At 40.3% G+C, this 17,444-nt stretch overlaps 2 protein-coding genes and 1 non-coding gene across 7 annotated transcripts in view; 1 reads left to right on the top strand and 2 right to left on the bottom strand.

The window, feature by feature from the left end:
• Positions 1–9,296, bottom strand: part of LOC109480929 (coiled-coil and C2 domain-containing protein 2A-like) — a 27,101-nt gene extending 17,805 nt beyond the window's left edge. The window contains exons 1-11 of one of the 2 annotated variants that reach the window (XM_019783319.1): positions 8,927–9,296; positions 8,520–8,625; positions 8,108–8,188; positions 7,729–7,803; positions 7,450–7,522; positions 6,446–6,549; positions 6,095–6,190; positions 3,309–3,398; positions 2,224–2,241; positions 1,436–1,609; positions 829–1,030 (exon numbers count right to left, since the gene is read on the bottom strand). In XM_019783319.1, coding sequence (XP_019638878.1) covers positions 829–1,030; positions 1,436–1,609; positions 2,224–2,241; positions 3,309–3,398; positions 6,095–6,190; positions 6,446–6,549; positions 7,450–7,522; positions 7,729–7,803; positions 8,108–8,188; positions 8,520–8,625; positions 8,927–8,937 — 1,030 coding nt within the window. In that variant the 5' untranslated portion in view covers positions 8,938–9,296. The remainder of the gene's footprint in view (positions 1–828; positions 1,031–1,435; positions 1,610–2,223; positions 2,242–3,308; positions 3,399–6,094; positions 6,191–6,445; positions 6,550–7,449; positions 7,523–7,728; positions 7,804–8,107; positions 8,189–8,519; positions 8,626–8,926) is intronic. The other variant, XM_019783320.1, reaches the window with a different exon arrangement.
• Positions 9,297–10,011: 715 nt separating this feature from the next.
• Positions 10,012–10,098, top strand: Trnay-gua. The gene is given in 2 exon segments: positions 10,012–10,048; positions 10,063–10,098. It is a non-coding gene; the product is annotated as a tRNA-Tyr (tRNA).
• Positions 10,099–13,652: 3,554 nt separating this feature from the next.
• The window catches only part of LOC109480982 (nuclear receptor subfamily 0 group B member 1-like), a 30,872-nt gene continuing 27,080 nt past the window's right edge, over positions 13,653–17,444 (bottom strand). For all 4 annotated transcript variants that reach the window (XM_019783448.1, XM_019783449.1, XM_019783451.1 and 1 more), the window contains exon 3: positions 13,653–15,456. In XM_019783448.1, the coding sequence (XP_019639007.1) occupies positions 15,221–15,456 (236 nt within the window). In that variant the 3' untranslated portion in view covers positions 13,653–15,220. The remainder of the gene's footprint in view (positions 15,457–17,444) is intronic.

Genomic DNA, 17,444 nt, shown 5'->3' with positions numbered 1-17,444 from the left:
TAGGCGACCTTTGCATACTTCCGGGTTCAAAATCTCGCCGAAGACGGCATAAATATTCTTAGTAATATATATTTTCCCGAAAGATTCTTTCGATTATGCATTTCTTCACTAGAGTATCGATGTGCAGTCGTGGAAAATAGCGTTTTAGCGCTTATTTCCGAACAAAGAAAATTGTTTACACGTGAGTCAGATCGATCGTCAGCTATACCGCCGGCAGTCTCGCGCGGTGCACGAAACAAATTTTTGCGTCGCGTTTTAGGATATAAATGCCGGAACACGAACTTTTATTATTTTAAATATACACTTTACAAATTTTTCTTTGAAAAATAGCCAAGGAGAAATCGCGAATCTAAAAATACCGCGGATTGTCCATTTTCCCGAAACCGCGAACTTTAGGCCCCGCGAATCTAAAGAGACTTACAGTATACCAAACGACCCACCAGATTTTCCAAACATTCAACACAAAAAGACCAACTTTAAACATATTGTAAATATCAAACGCAAACAGCTAGGAAGCCCAAATTTAAACCACTTAACCATGGTAATAACAACTACATGCTACCTTAATATCGCACAAACAGTCCATAACGCGCAAACAACAGAATAAAAAAATTAAACTGCAGTACCAAGGTCAATCACCAGGGGCTCAAAGTCAACCTACACAATCTCCAAGGCCCCATCCATCAATCTGCCAAATATCGTACAGTTCCTTCTCACCGATCTTCAGATATCAGACCAAACATGAAACGGAGTAAAAACAATACCCCCATTTTCATGGAGGGTAACAATATGTTTTCCTTCGGTAAACATAAAAAAGTCCCTGTTTACCAGGCAGCATGCTGGGCACAAAGTAGATGTCCCTCTCCCTGTCGACCCTGGCCTGGTAGCCGGTATACTGTGCGGCGTGGACGTGCGTCATCTGCCAGCCCTCGCTCAGGTAATCCTCCAGAGCCTCCTGGGCCTTCTCCGCCTCCTCCCTCCGACGGTCCGCCTCGCGCTGGGGCTGCTCCGCTGCACCTTCTTCCTTAGGCTGTGGAGACAGTACAAAACAGAAACCTCAGAATTGATAGCATGGTTAAAAGTGAATCCTATCAAGATAATTTAAATTTTAGGTTCTCAAGTTTTTGCCTTGATTCAAAGTGATTCAAAACCTAGCCTTAGGCTAGTAGCTGAACTATGAGACCACCCTGTACCTGTGTGGGATTGTGTGATGTAACAGTACTCGACTCGGACCAAGAGGTCCCGGGTTCAAGTCCTGACATGCCACCTATCTTGGGAAAGGCCCTTTACATTACTTTCCTCATTTAACTCGAGTGAAAATGAGTACTAGTATTGTCTGTCCTGTATTTGTTTCTATGTGTGGGACGCAACACCAGCAACAGCTGCCCAATTGTGTTGTATTGTTACAATTTTAATTTCAATAGTTTTATTATACCTCTGTCTCCCCCTCCTCCTCCTCCTGAGCTTCCTCCCCTTCCTCCACCCCCTCCCCGCTGGGGCCAGCCTCTGGCTCCCGGGGGGTGGGGGGTTTGGGTGGCTCCTCCTCCTCCTCAGCATCATACACGTGTGTGAAGAAGTCGTAGGCTTCCTCGTCTGTGGGCAGGGCATCCTGGGATAGCACCATACAGGGGAACAGACAGGCAGAAGTCAGCTGGACATACAGCAGATTCAGACACAATGTAAGACAATACACGTTTTTGTTTATTTTGTTATATTTCTTATTTTATTTTCCATCATATTCAAACAGGGTTTCCCCACTCAGTGATGACACTGCTTTTCAGTGGAGCCCTGTATAATATACTTACACCCCATACTTTGGGTGACATATATACTCAAATGTCTCCCCTACAACCTTTAAATTAATAATCATTTTATGCCAATGCAATGTTGTCATCAACAAATATATATACTTCAACCATGCTCTACATGTAGGCTCTACCATACAATGGCAGAATGTTAATCTATACCATGTAAATATAAGCAATGATGTACATCATGTAGATAATTCGTGTAATACATGTAAGAGACCAAACCATGTACATGTAATCTAATTGCTTACTAATTAACTGTAAAAAGAAGTTTAAAGACTGATCCATGCACTTGTAGCAATAGGGAATATCATTACAGCTTCTCTAAAGAAATTAAGGTTATTATGTTATGGGACAAAGGTTTTTTATTATTATTATTGGGCATGCACAACTGTCTCCAAGTCTTATAACCAACCTTCTTGGCAAGCAGCTCCTGTGTGTGAAACCAGAGGTAGTAGAAAAGAGACACCCCGCAAAAAAACAAAAACACAAACAAACAAAACAGTGTAAAACACAGCAGAAAGCAGTTGTCTACAAACACAGAGATTGCTACATTGTACATCTACATGAACACAGGGATTGCTACGTTGTACATCTATACGAACACAGAGATTGCTACATTGTATGTCTATGCGACCACACAACAATGTCAGAACTAGTGTTAGTTGTTCTGCTTACAGTTGAGTTGAATTTATTGCAATTCAGTTTTAGCTTGCCATTAATTCTTACATACAGTAACCATGCAGCTTAGATGGCATATCATAACTTGTAATATTTTGTTTCATTTTACACATTATCACACAGAATATGAGAAAAATACTGTTTGTCTTTGTTTGAAAATGTAGGAAAAGTATGTGAATGACAGGACAGGCTGTAGCTTTGTCAAGGAGACCATCAAATGTGGTTATTGAAATGAAACCTTGGGCTGATTTTTTCAATGACTTTCAAAGACTGACTTATGGCACAGTGACCATTATGAGATATCATTTTCTAGTATTCACACCCAACGTGCTTTCAATCAAAAACCGTTCATCATAATGGTGTTAAATGTTGAGTCATTTGGGTGATCTGATATTGCTTGAGTGGTTTGTGTCATCAATCAACGATTACTTCATTGATGAAATGGTTTCATGCAAATGGCTGGCAATGACTGAGATTGGGTTATTGATGACCAGGTTAGTGCGAAGAAGGTATTGTTAGTGCGAGGGTTGTTGTAAGTTAATTACATGTAGCATGTTTATAATGAGGTTAGGTTATCCACTGAAGACACATAGATGATTAGTGGTTTGTTAACAAACAGACACAGACAGTGTGAGAAGTTTGACAGAACATGTACTATAATGGTAACCTCCAGCATGCTGGCTTACACTGTGGTCTCTTTTTGAATGGCTCAACCTCATAAAGGCTAGGAAATAAAATCAATAAGCCAATAAAATCTTTTGTCCACAGCATGATGAAGGTTAAGGAAGAATTGCAATCTTAGGGAACCTTCTTGAGTACCTTCATCCCTTTGCCCGCTTTCTTCCACTTGGACCTGGCGCTGAGTGACGCTTCCAGCAGCTTCTCCGCCTCCAGGTCTTCTTTATTCATCTGGGAAAAATTAACCATCATGCTTCAGTCAGTGCATTCTGGTGCAATAGCCAAGTGGGTAGAGTGCTTGCCTTGTATTCGGTAGGTCGTGAGTTCGATCCCCAGCCGAGTCATACCAAAGACTTTAAAAATGGTACATACTGCTTTCTCTGCTTAGCACTCAGCATTTGAAAAAGAGCATGGGAGTTAAAAACACACCACTACAAGTGGACTAGCACCCTGCTTTAGTGATTGCATGACTGTGTGGCCCAAGGGCTATAGAGACAGGGATGGGTGCCGCCATATGTGACCATGCTAATTATATTTCAGTCCATACTATGGTATGGATGAAATATATTGTGTTCTCTGATGTTTCTTCTTCTCCTTCTCCTGCCAAACAGTCAAAGGGATTCAACTCCGCCATCATTCAGCCAAATGACTTGAAATTTGGCATGGAGGTAGAGTGGGCCAATACCCCCAGGCGTTTTTTTCCTTTTTTTGATACATGCCTTTGAAAAAAATTTATGAAGGTTTTTTGGGGCATTTTTCGACAAAAAATGGACTTTTGGATCCTGAGCCCTGGTTTTACAACCAAATGATCTGAAATTCAGTATAAGGGTACCTTTAACATGTGTGTACAGAATAGCAATCACATATTTGGCATACACCACTTCCAAATGACTCATTTGGGGGACTTTAATGGCTATTTTCAGCAAAAAAAGGGCCAAAAGTGCTGTACCCGTTCCATGTTCTATCTAAAGAATGGCCGGTTCCATCCATGGAACATGTGTTCCATTGCGGGTTACCTGAGGTCACATTGCACCTAAGTGGTGCGTAATAACCCACACATTCAATTTTATGTGCCTAAGACCTTCAAAATGTATCAAATCTCATCATTGTTACCTTCGCCAAGAAGGTTATGTTTTCAGTAGCGTTTGTCTGTGTGTGTGTGGGTGTGTTTGTGTGTGTGTGGTTTAGCAAGATAACTCGAGAAGCAGTGGATGGATTGGAATGAAACTTGGTAGGTGGGTAGGTCTTCATGAGACCTAGAAATGATTAGATTTTGGGCCCCCTTGCGGCTTTCCTAGGTACTGCAGCTGAACTTCCGGTTTTGATATCTCATGTTCTGGACATGCTAGGGTCATGAATTTTGGTTGGTAGATAGCTCTTGGGGTAGGGAAGAAGTGACATGAGTTTGGGTCCCCTAGCGCCTTGTTCTGGAACTGCAGGAGCATTTGTTGAGAAAAATTTGAAGGACGATAACTCAAGAACCGGTTGACGTATTGTCGTGATTTTTGGTATGTAGGTAGTTGAAGTGATGCTTAACATAATCAGATGGCAATTATGCAAATCAGGAGCTAATTTGCATAATTAATGAGGAAATTATATAAATCTGCTTTGTTCGATATAGAACTATGAAACACTTGTGACATCTACTTGAGAACGAGAAAAACATCTGAGGATATAGATTATGTAAATGAGGAGCTAATTTGCATAATTAATGGCAAATTCTTATAATTCCATAGTTGTAACTGCTGCACCCCGAATTTTTTGCTTGCCACATTTGGAAGTTAAGTGAAGGTGAACATCAATAAATATAATTTATTCAAATTTTGACCTGATTTGCATAATTTATGAGGAAGTGCTATAATAGCCTTTTTGTTATGATAAGGCTGTCATTGGATGGAGAATATGATCAACTGATATAATCCATGCAAATGAGGCTCTTATTTACAAAATCAATGATTAAAATTGTACAATTCGTCACCCGCAAGGGTTAACATCATTTGGCGAAGGTATGAGATCGTGGAACTCTTGTTAGTTTTTGCATACCTGTAATAAGATTAGTAAAGCTTTCGAGATCCAAAGTAACGTTACTTGTTGTTGCATCTTTGTTCTCATATAGCTACTATTTGAGAACCTTTGCCAGTTTTGCACTGGGGTAAGTTTGGAATAGTCCACTTTTGCGTGGGAGGGAGATGGACTGAAATATGCTGTATTTGCTCCCAAGCAAATGTCGGCCTTTCTAGTCTTACTTTAACTTCAGTCAGTGGGATCAGAGTTTGTAGCAAGATTCTTTAATTAATAATAATTCATTTACCTTTGCAGTGGCAAAATCCTATTTTGGTAGGAGGAAAAAGGAGATTTTTGCGGTATTTCAAAGTCATGATTGAAACAACTTTGTAGTTCATTGGAGATACATAACTGTGGCAAAGAGGTCCCGAGAAAACTGCAACAATGAAACCACCACAAAAGAGATTGACAGTGTATGGAAATTATGGAATGAATGAAAGATGCCAATGGGTAATAAAATCCCTGTGGAGGGGGTACCTTGGTAATACTCTGGGCCTTGGCATGGGGGAGAAACATAATTACATCATGTATGAATGATTGTAATCAATCATAAAATTATATAAGTAACAAACAGATTGAGATTGACAGTGTATGGAAATTATGGAATGAATGGTGAGTAGAAATTCTTCGACCAGTGACTGTATTTTTGTAACGTAGATTACAAATTTTTGGTGTCGACTGTACACCGTGATCAAGGTGTACAGTCGACACAGAAAATTTGGAGGTACATAATCTACATGTACCTTATAAGAATACAGTCACTGATCGAAGAATTTCTACTAACTGTTAATTCTACGTGATTGATGAACCTCTTCTATGGCATGAATGATCTACTGGAACTTGAGTGGAAGATCTGACGGTACCTTATCAAACCTGGTGATGGCGGGAGGTCTCCCCCGCAACGCTCGCAACTTCCTCGCGGGACGCGGCTCCTCCTTAGCCTCACTCTCAACTTTCTCCTGGTGATGTACAACATAGGATTCATTGGTACAAAAGACATTACGCTTTTTTTAAAGAGCGATACATATAGAATACAACACGGGGTATTCCGTATCGCCCGAGGTACCAGCCTGACCGCACGTCGGATCAAACTCATTGTTACAAAACATGTGTACTAAATTTAGATACATTCCAACCTGACTACTTTTAATGTAGCATGGAAAAACAAGACAAGTTCAAGTTGTGAGAGAAAAGGCTCATGTTCCTGTACTCACCCTGACAGTCTTGACTTTGTTCTTAAGTCGTTCTCGGACAGAGGAACTCAGGCCGGTGGGAGACTTGGTCTTGGTCAGACTCAGGGCTGCGTCAGCCATAGACACTGTTCAATAACAGTAAGAAGATCAACAATTACAAAACATAATTATAACACATGACATTAACCTTCAGTCTGCTAATTAAGCTGTTTGGCACCAAATTTGCATTGCTTATGGGGTTAGGCAGCAGGGAGAAGGTTAGTTGCTGATGTGTCACATGTAGCCAACCAAGGACAGTCAAGGAAAAAGCCTATCCTGTGGTCTAGAACTTAGAGTACTCTACGTGTACATATATTGTAGGGTGTAAATATCAGTATCACCCTCATCTACTGTATCCAAATTGCTAGATAAGAAAAAGCCAAAAAAGCCAGTGGCATCTAACAAGCAGAGATTAAATCAGCGTGTCAAGGCTCAATGCAGTTGACATTAGCAACAGGAGGGTCATAAAGAGACACATGTACATGTAGCAGGGCTGTAGCACTGTGTGAACTGCAGAAAGATGCCAATGGGTAATAAAAATCCCTTTGGAGGAGTACCTGGGTAATACTCTGGGCCTTTGCATAGGGAGAAACATATGAATGATTGTAATCAATCATGAAATTATAAAGGTAACAAACAGAAACCTTACACTGATTATGTAATTCACCATTGACGGTTGGCAGTTATACTGGCTATACAGATACAGATACGGAATGGTTTTACTTTGTGTAAAGGGAAAAGGAGACATCTGTGTTCACATTTGAAACAATTCTGTTATGCAAGAAATACAATCACATTCACTGTGTCATGATTTCACGCCAAGAGTCACTGGGAAAACTGGGGAAATAAAACTGCCATGAAGGTAAATGCATTTACAGTATTTATAGAAAAAAAAGCCACACATTAATTAAAAGAACAGACATGAACATTGAATGTTGAACTGCAGACTAATTCAACAGATAAAAATATAGGGATATCCAACTCACTCTTCCTGGCGGTAGAGTCTACTTCATCTAAGTCTTCAACAGATTCCACCGCACCTTGCAGGCTCTTGTTTAACTGGGAGGAAAGTAAGATGGGAGTGAAAGGTTTGTCATAAGACAATAAGCCAGCAACTCGATCATAGCTTCAATTTTGGGTGCCCAAACTTGCATATGCACTAAGTATTTCCAGCAATGACGTGTATAGAAAATACATAGCAATACATGTAAAACAAAACATAGGAATGATCAGAATGGTAAAGATGATATGTTACTAAGACTTACTTCTCTCTGCCTAGTCTTCCTGCGTGAGGCCAGGTCCTGTAACATGTTCTCTTTCTCTGTTTCCTCATCCAACACCTAGAGAATAATGTGATGAACTTACTACATGTACCTGCCAATTTTCCTAAAAGAATTTGAAAGTTTGTGAAAGCTACATAAGAAATAATGCAAATATGAGCATAGAAATAGAGACATATAATATAGTGAGTTCATAATTCATATAATATGGAACATACAAGATGTACTGTGCACTTTTTATACCCCCTCCAAAATGTGACACATTAACTATTGACACTCCATATTTCGATGCTAGCATTCCTGTGATACATAACCACTGACTTTCCAAATCCAAAATCAAGCTCATCCACAGGCATCCCTTTACCTCCAATGTTGTCTCCTCTTGTTCCTTTGCCGGAACCTTCCCATTCTGCTGTGGACTGACCGCTTCCACATCATTGGATGCCTGGAAAACATACATAGATGTATAAGTCACGTACAGCACATTTACTGTGATATGTCAGTTCCTTTGCCAGGAAGGTCAAACCTGTCAGGTTCTTTGTCAACATGTTATCTTTGTTAATCTAAGGTTGTACAAGGTTGTATTTGCACATGTGAGGTTAACAGACCATCTGTAGATTCCAAATGTTACGTCGGTAAAGATGTCTTCTGCAACAGGCAAAATTGTGATGCAACGTTGACCAAACATCCAATGAAAAACCCCGGGTTTTGTGCAGGCACAGTACATTCTGCTGACATGGTTATAAGACTGCCTGACAGTAGTATGTAACCCTTACCCATGTGTCGTCCATGCGTGACGTGGAGATGTCAGGGTCGGCGTCACTTTGAGCCAGCGACTCCTGCAGAGCCTGGCGACGCTTACGGATCTTGTCTCGTAAAGTTCTGTGAAAAAAATTATTGATCGTTTGATCTGTTTAAGTGTTGAATACGAAAATGAAGACGAAACTTTGAAAGAAGTCATGCTAAAATTATGCCATGTAGTTTTTTGTACACTGATCAATGGCACACCAGGCTTGGCAATATAGCTATAAGGTTCTCATGATTATAAATATAAAAGCAAGAGCTGCTATAATTTTACCTAGTTGAAATATAAGTTAACGTTTCATGTGTTTTACGTTAACCATTTTCAAGTTCATAGTCATACATAATTTTTTCACAACTTATTTGTGAGGGAACTACTCACGTATCCGCCATCGTTTGAATGCCAGCTGCTTCAGTAACGAGTAATTCCACTTCAAAAGACAACAGATCCGGGTTCACATCTTAACTGTTGAGAGATCTGGTAGTGATTCACTGAACAGTTGGTCGAAGGGGGAGGGGGGCACCAAGCCAAGTTCGGTCGAAATAAAACGATTGGCAAAAAACGTCAGCGATTTGACACTGAAAAACAAATCAGGTCAAACCAGCATATATCTCCGAACATGGTCCCCTAGGAGGCGCGGTGGCAGTGGGAGGTAACTTTCCAGAGGCCGAATGTAACGTATTCTCCCCAACTGCGTAAAACAACAACACTGAAAGTGGCGCCCCAAATATTTTCCTGCTTTGGTCATAATTACCCATCATGCATCTGTTGCTTAGCAGGATGACGCTTTGCCTGTGTGATAAAATATCGGAATCAAAGTCAACATTTTTTTTCTGAAACATGTCTCCATTTCATTAACTAAAAAAAAACTGATAAGATATTTTGAATGGATTTGATCTATTTTTTCATGAGGCGAGGTCTTGGCGGTGACGTTACAGTTGCGCCCTCTAGCGGTAAAAATGGGTAAATGCATGCAGTATCTCGGAGGCTCCTTGTTGCACTTTGATAGTATCTCGCAAGGTGTCGCGATTTAACCGTAGCTGGTAGCTGTTGGAACCGTCATTCACGTGCGTTATGTGAGGTAACTAAACATGTTTATTTTTAATTTTCTTCATATCCTGCACGTCTTGTTGTGGTTATATACGACAGGGGAGGGTTTGGTGATGTTACTCTCTCGATCGATGCCGTTTTTTTTCTCCTAGAAACTTCTTTTCGACTCTCAAGAGTTCATCAGAGGGACGCGGCTGGTTGACAGTGGCTATCCCGTTACAGTTTCAGTCAAGACTTGTCTGTGGCCTTTTTTGGAATAGTTGATAATTTATGAACTATAAACAGCCATCAAATGTTGTGAATGTTGGCTTCAATTTCCCTGTAACAGCTTTGAAACGCAACTTTTCCTCTCGGCTCTTGAGACCTACTCCATTTTTGCGTTCATATACTATTGCTGTCGCCCCCTCTGCCATGATCCGACGATAGCTCAGTTGGTAGAGCGGAGGACTGTAGTGGTCATTGCTGGCATCCTTAGGTCGGTGGTTCAAATCCGCCTCGTCGGAATTTTTTTGCCTCGGGTTTTTTTACTTCCCATTTAGATCAGAATATCTTGGTCAAACGTATTTAGTTATCTTGCATTTAAATTTTTATCGAAATTCGTCTTTTTACTTTGATAATAGCCTGGGTGCCAGACTCACAGCACACAAGGCTCAAAGTTATTCTAACATCTTTGTGTTTAATAAATTTTTTGGAGGGGAGTGACAGAGTTATGCTACGGAGGGACAGTTTTGCTGCTCAGGGACTTTGCGGGGGACAGACGGTTTGCCCGCATTCTTGAGCAAAGTCCCTCCGCAGCATAACTAGCGTCGCTCCCCGAAAAAACTTAACCCGCTGCATCTGAAGTCTGCAAAGGAGGCTAAAGTTATCCAGTGTGCATGATACCTTGGGCCTAGTGTGCTCTGATCTGACATCCACTGCTATTTGATCAGTGCACATTTTGAACTTGAAGACCACTGGGCCCTCTTGAAAATCAGTATCGGTAAGGCAAATCACCCAATACTAGTACATTGTATTACCCACTTTTGCCTACCACTCGCTGGTCGTGATGTCATGGCGATCGCTTGTATTCGGCAGTTGCCTTTCTCTCTCCTCAGTTTCCTGTGCAGGCCTCTCAGCGTGGCAGGTGCAAACCCTCTCTGGGTGGCTGGTTGTAGGATGGCCAGCAAAAGAACACATTAAAAATTCTACAAAACGCAGTATCAAAACTCCCACCTGCCCGAAGGCCTGCACAGGAGGCTGGTATATATATGTATGGGCAAGTTTGTACTCCATATTTCAGGCATATCAACTTGCCTGTGTTGTTTCTGGCCATCAATTTGCTAACTCGTCTATAAATAACTAGTTCCACAGAGTCAACAACAGTCACGGACAATGGACTTCCAGGAAGGGCAGAGACCTCGACACGACAAACTACACGGTATGCTGGTCATGAAGGACAAAGGTAGAAAAGGTGGTCGCATAGCAAAGAGGCTATGATCCGTAATGCCTTATTACCTGGATTTACAGGGGTCTCCCCAGAAATTCTTAGGGGAAATTAAAGGTGCTCCTTAATTGGTTAATGAATATACATTGTACTAAGAGAAAACCCAAAATTTTGACATTTTTTAAGAGGTGCTAGGATTTTTGGGAGAGGGGGAGCAGCATTGCTTCATTGCTTGGGGAGAGCCTTGATTTAGTACAAATGTAAGTGTGAACAGGATCTGTGTATTGTGAGTACAATAATTAGGGATGACTTTATTGTCTGTATGTACCAACTGTTACCAGGACTGTCATGTAACTTAAGGATTGGGATTTACCCATGGCCATGGCATTGTTATCTCCAGACCATCATCTCATAAGATTGACAGATGTTACTAAAATAAATGTTACTAAATCTAACTTACTGTGCTAACTACATGTCAGTTGAAATTTGAAAACTAATGATACTTCGTGTAACTTGGTAGTACCGTGTCCTACCTGTAGTAACTCTTTCTGTCTGCACGATTCTCTGACTACTACAAAATATCAATGTGGGGGTCTGGCTAAATAGCAAAATACTCTGGAAAAAGTCACTTGAATTTCCCATAATTGTGTGTGATCTGTTGGAATACAGTATGTTTAAGGATGTAAACTTCAATGACATCTACTTCTAGATGTATATTATGACATCAACCTGTGGAACAATTTGTTATCCCATTGCTGTATACCCTCCCCTTTTTCTGCGATGAAAACTGTTTTCTAGAAATTCTACTAGGAATCATCCATTGACTCATAAACACTCAACAACTTTTCATTCAAGGCATAAATAGTCTTTATTCAAACCCAACTCTGTGCAATAAATTACAAAGTGCATAACATCAAGAAGCCAGTCGTAACTTGTGGTATGATCTTTTCCTTGTAAATTACATGTCGCATATATGTTCACAAGTTTTTCTAAACCAGAGACAATGCAAGCAACATAATTCTCCCTACATGGCCTTCAGTAAACATTTTTTTAAAACTCCGCATACAAAAAAAAAGCAGAAGACTTCATCAACGATATGCTTGCTTGACAATTGGCCACCTTTTAAAATTTCAGAATGAAAAACAGTTATTCACTTCGGATCATGAAGACCAGTCTATCTAAGATGAAATCCCTTGTTATCAGCATTCTTGAACTGTCACTTTGTGCCTGACTTTTGTTGTTGTTGAAAAAACAGATTCAGACTAAGTCTCATTAAAAAAAGTGTTCACTTTCAGAGTTTCTGCGTTTCAAACCAGTCCCTTCCTCCTGTGACCAAATATTGATCTGACAGACAACGATGAGCGAACAGTAACAACACAGGCAACAAAGGTCAACTCTGTTTTGACGTAAGCAGAACGATACAAACATGTAAATCATCTTCACAAAATTCTCTCCTGCTGATGTCATGCATTCAGGTATAGAAGTTGCTCAGACGGTGCTAATACAACATGTACATGTCCAAAAAATATTTTGAATGCAGGCATAAAGAACACAAACTGTCTATTTGCTCAGTCATGTTTGGCACCTTGATACATTAAAACCATTCATGTAGACTCCATCTTATAAAACAAGGACAGTGCAAATATTCTTTGATGTTATCTGTTTTGTACCTCAACATGATGATGACATAAACAAAAGCCAATAGACATACAGGACCCACAACTAACAGCCACCAGATTGAAAACAGTACCATGCTTGCATAAAGTTTTGTTTTTCCTATATGAATCAAAGCTGTTCTCTGACTGCCACCATTTTCTTGCCATGTTTTTGACACAAAAACACGGCATGTACAACTTGTGGAGGAGCCCAGCATTTGTGACAACTCCGACTTATCGTCTTGTTGCCAAACATCAACTCATCTTGATTGACACATTAGCAAAAGGCGGCTATTCATTGCATGTTTGTTATACTTCTGAGCATGTCGTGCTGGATTTTAGATCCTGTTTTACAAAGTACAAATTGCCAATACAACACGTCGCAGACAAAAGCCACACCCAGTGGACAGCTCTACTTGTACGGGTCTTTCTTTCCAGATGTACAGTATAACACACACGTAACAAAATTCTAAGCAGTTTAAGGGCCATAGACGGGGGAAATTTCGGACATATCTGCACAAAACCATTCTTGTCCTTTAAACATCTTAATTTTGTGTTTTGTCACTACCATTAATCAAGTCCCTTACATTATGCTTGTACTGGGAACAACTCAAATACGTGTATAACCACTTTGTAATTTTCTTAATCTTCTCTACATTTTGGGATTTCAAGCTTTTGAGAAGAAAGCAACTTTTTTGACATGACCCTAATGAAAACACTTTCATCCAGTACAATGGAGACACTCAGGTTGTGTCATTACATAAAATTGCCTAATGAGGGAAGGTTTACAAAAAGCAACAATAACAATCCATGTTCCAAGTTGTAGAAGTTTGTCCTTCTCACCTGTTATCTGACAGAACTTTGAAGAGCCCAAGTTGTGGGGCATAGAGCCCTCATGTACACAAGATGTATCCAATGTGTCAACACTACAAGACAAAATGATGTAAACCTGACGAGGAGAAGTGCCACGGTGACCTTGTTTCGCATCAGTGATCTACAAATGTACTGGGTAATGTCATATCTCTGGCCTGGCACTCCCTCTTGCATAAGTATGCTAGCAATAATATTATAATGCACTCTATTGTTCCCAACAGCTATTTTTTTATATATAAAGTTATACATATATATAGATCCTCTTATACTATTCTTCATAATCTTATACACAAAATTCATATTTCTGCATCATTCAGCATACATATCTTACAATAGTAATACATACATGCCACCACATCTGCTATGTAATGTGCAGATGCTAGTTGTGCGTAAGCGATACAGTGATAGCGCCACATCAAGGCAAGCTGAAAAAATAATCACTTCCTTTTTTTCTCTGTTGTTCTCAGTTCTTTATATTATTACCCTCCTGTACAAACTTGTTTGTGATGACCTGTCCTTGGTACTGAAGGGCCTTCGTATGCATCTCACCGCATACTGAGACAGATATTGTCTGTGGACTCGAGAGCCACTTATTCCATGTCACAATCTTCTTCATTTCTATATATCTTGGGATTTTAGACCTTTATGAAGAAACAAATGAGCCTCTGTTGTCAGTGTTTCCATTCTTCACGGAAGATTTGGTCATTCTGATATTGCTGTCTAACTGTTGCAGTCTATAGCCCTCTTAAAATCAACTAAACTGGGTAACTGGAACTTGTGAGTTGTAAAATAATTTCCTGGCCTGATTGGTCAGTGCAAAAAGCTAATAGTCAGAGCAGCATCTACAGATCTGTTTGAACCAGTCAAATTCAAGATCAAAGATTCAAGGTTTGAGTTCTGTGAACTTCGCCGTCGAAAGGTTCCTTCCTTTTTTGCTTTGTCTACCGGATGCTCGTGTGTGGTCTTGGTAGGCCACACTTCTGAGCACCTTAATAATGGCTGCAAGAAACAGCAACAGTGATACTCACTAGTTCAGCAGCTCCAAACAACACAAGACTACAAAGCAGGTCATTTGCTGCAGTTGCATCATACAAGTGACATATCGCTAAAGTGACCACAAGAGTATCACTCACAACAATATAACACTTCTACTGCAGTAAGACAGTGTAAGGTGTTGTAGTACATTTGATGTACGAAGATCATTGGACAGATCATAGTTTTGAATTGAAGCAATTTAGACAGTTTCCTAAACTCAAAAGAGACATAATTGTTCTATTCCTCTTTATACCAGCTTCTACTTGTTGTTTCCATGATTGCTTTGGCTCAGCCAATGAAAATCCTGCTTCTGTCCTCCAATGAAAACTGATGTGAAGACTGGCTCAGCCAATGAGAGTGTACATCATGTCTTTCCTTATTGGAATACAGACAAAAGTAATGGGTTTCTTTGTTATGACAATCTAACCTGTCAGCAAATCGCTTCTCCAGGCATATCTTTGAACAGAACAAAATTTTCAACCAACAAGAGGGTTTCCTTTTACAATGAATGTTGTCAATACAAATTGATAATCTTAATGACAATATGATAATCTTTAACAAAAAGTTCTTTTTATGCCCCACCAATGTGAGGCTTGATTTCCCTTTTTTCTGATATCAGCTCTCCTGGTTCTGGAATGTTCAGGTGAACAACATCTGGCGTAGAACGTCCTCCATGCGAACGTTGGCGATGAGAGGTCTGAAGAACAGCTCCGTGATTGGCTCCTGCTTGATGCCCCTCAGGAGGGGCACCATCAGGAGGATGCGGGCGAACCGTAGCGTCTCGAGCGGCCGCGTCATCATCGTGTACTCGTTGAGCGCTTGCTGCGCCTCCTTCTGTAGAGCCTCGATGTAGTGTGGGTGGGCGAGTCCTGGAACTGTAGATAGACAAACAACCTGGTGAGACTATTGTGCCAACAGCACATGATATAATATACACAGTAGATTGATTCTGTTGTTGCAGGACTGTCGCGGGAAAGATTGATTATGTCTGAAACAGTACAGTTAACATGTAGGCAGAACAGGATCCAAAGCATTTTTATAACGTAACAAAAATGTTGGGATTGTTTTTGTTATGCAAGACAATGCTTCCAACGTTTGTTCTCTAGATCCATGCAGACAATGAATGAAGTATCGGGTGTTTTTTTTACGTGCTTGTACAAATGTAGCATGCCATGGACACCTGTTTCCTCGTTCTTTTTCAAGACTTATTACCGAGATGAATATAACTAGGGTGATTTGTATAGTCTTTGATTTTTCTCATGGATAAATATTTGATGTGTGTCCTGAAGGAGGTTATGGGAGCTGCCAGAAATTCTTTTTAAGCCTTTTTACTTAGGAGAAACGACTATTTGATCCATGTCTCGTACTGAAGTGCTGGCACCAGTCACAGGCTGATACAATCAATTTGCTACAAAGTCGACACTTGAAATGCAAAATGTTGGTTCATAAACAGTACAGTACTCCACGTTTAAGGTAAAATCGACCTTCAACGAGGTCAAGGGATAGGTGATGAGGTGATGTGAAAATGTTCTTGCTACACGTACATTTAGTTATACAGTTTTACATGTATATAAACAATCACAATGTACTTATAACTACATAAAATGTGCTTATAACTACATTGTAAATGTAGTTATACAGTTTTACATGTGTATAAACAATCATATGTACTTTGGCCTTGATCACTAAATCCTCAGTATCTTGTATTGTTCCCAAAAGCACCAAGTTCACGAGATGCAACGTTCCTTCTGAGAGGCTACTGCACATGCGTACAAGTATATAAATATCCTACTCAATGACATGACCCTCCAAACTAACTCTCTTTGCCCTGCTTGGAACCAGTAGTTTTTTGTAGGACTAACAATGTAAAACTTAAAGGTGCATGAAGGTTGCAGATGAATTTGATTTAGTACTGTATTTATGGATATGCTGTCCAACAAGAAGTCGTGCTGTAATTACAAGTGGCATTTGGAGCACGCCGCCACACCTTAGTCAGTCCCCACCCAAGCGTGTGAGCCATAATAAGCCTCTGCCTGGCCATGACCCCGTGCATGCCGGTTCATGTACACTGCTTTGTCATCCCTCGACTTTGACCAAATCAGTTATGCATGTATTTCAGGTGTGCCTGCTGCCCTCTAGGACAGTCACATGTCGCGACCCCTTCCCTTTCCTGCCCTCCTGTTGAACCCAGCTTCTTTTTTTGTTTGCACTGGGCAAATGTTGGGACAAAAGATGGCTATCGGTCTTATCGCATAATTACAAGTATGTCTACAGCTGCACGGTACACAGTCACTTGGCCTTGGTGGGGTGGGTGGGGAGAAGTGATTTGTGGCATTCACACAGGAGTAAATGGGCACAGGGCCAACACACGTGGCAACAGGTGTGACTTTGAAGTCTACCATCTACAGTATACTATCCTCAGATAACCTACGCTATCTACATCTCCCTCATTACCTGTTGGCCTTGTCCAGTTCACTACATTTTAACAAGCAATCAAGTATTGGTTGATTAAAGAAATTTGGGGGAGAAAGCACTTAATGGACAGCACCAAGTTCTGTGCCATATTGTGTGGGAAAGTTCACAGAGTTTCTGTTTCTTCACGTGGAAACAACTGCAGGTCTAAATATACATAGGTGTTGAGTGAATGCAGGTTTGTGTGTGTCAAGTGACTGGCTGGGAAACAAATTATTTTCTGATAAAGGTTGTCTTGACTGAATCTTTTGTTCCTTCAGTTCTGAGCCAGACAGATCTATGACTGGATTAACTGATTAAGTGCTCACAGATATACATAATTACCTTCAACTTTAACCTCTAATTTTCACCATTATCTTTACCATATTTGAAATATATCATTATCAATTCA

The sequence above is a fragment of the Branchiostoma belcheri genome, unplaced genomic scaffold (assembly GCF_001625305.1).
Source record: "Branchiostoma belcheri isolate BF01 breed outbred unplaced genomic scaffold, Haploidv18h27 scaffold53, whole genome shotgun sequence".
In the NCBI taxonomy this organism is placed as follows: domain Eukaryota; kingdom Metazoa; phylum Chordata; class Leptocardii; order Amphioxiformes; family Branchiostomatidae; genus Branchiostoma; species Branchiostoma belcheri.
Note: the sequence above shows the minus strand (reverse complement) of the source record. Positions and strands in the feature narration are given on the sequence as shown.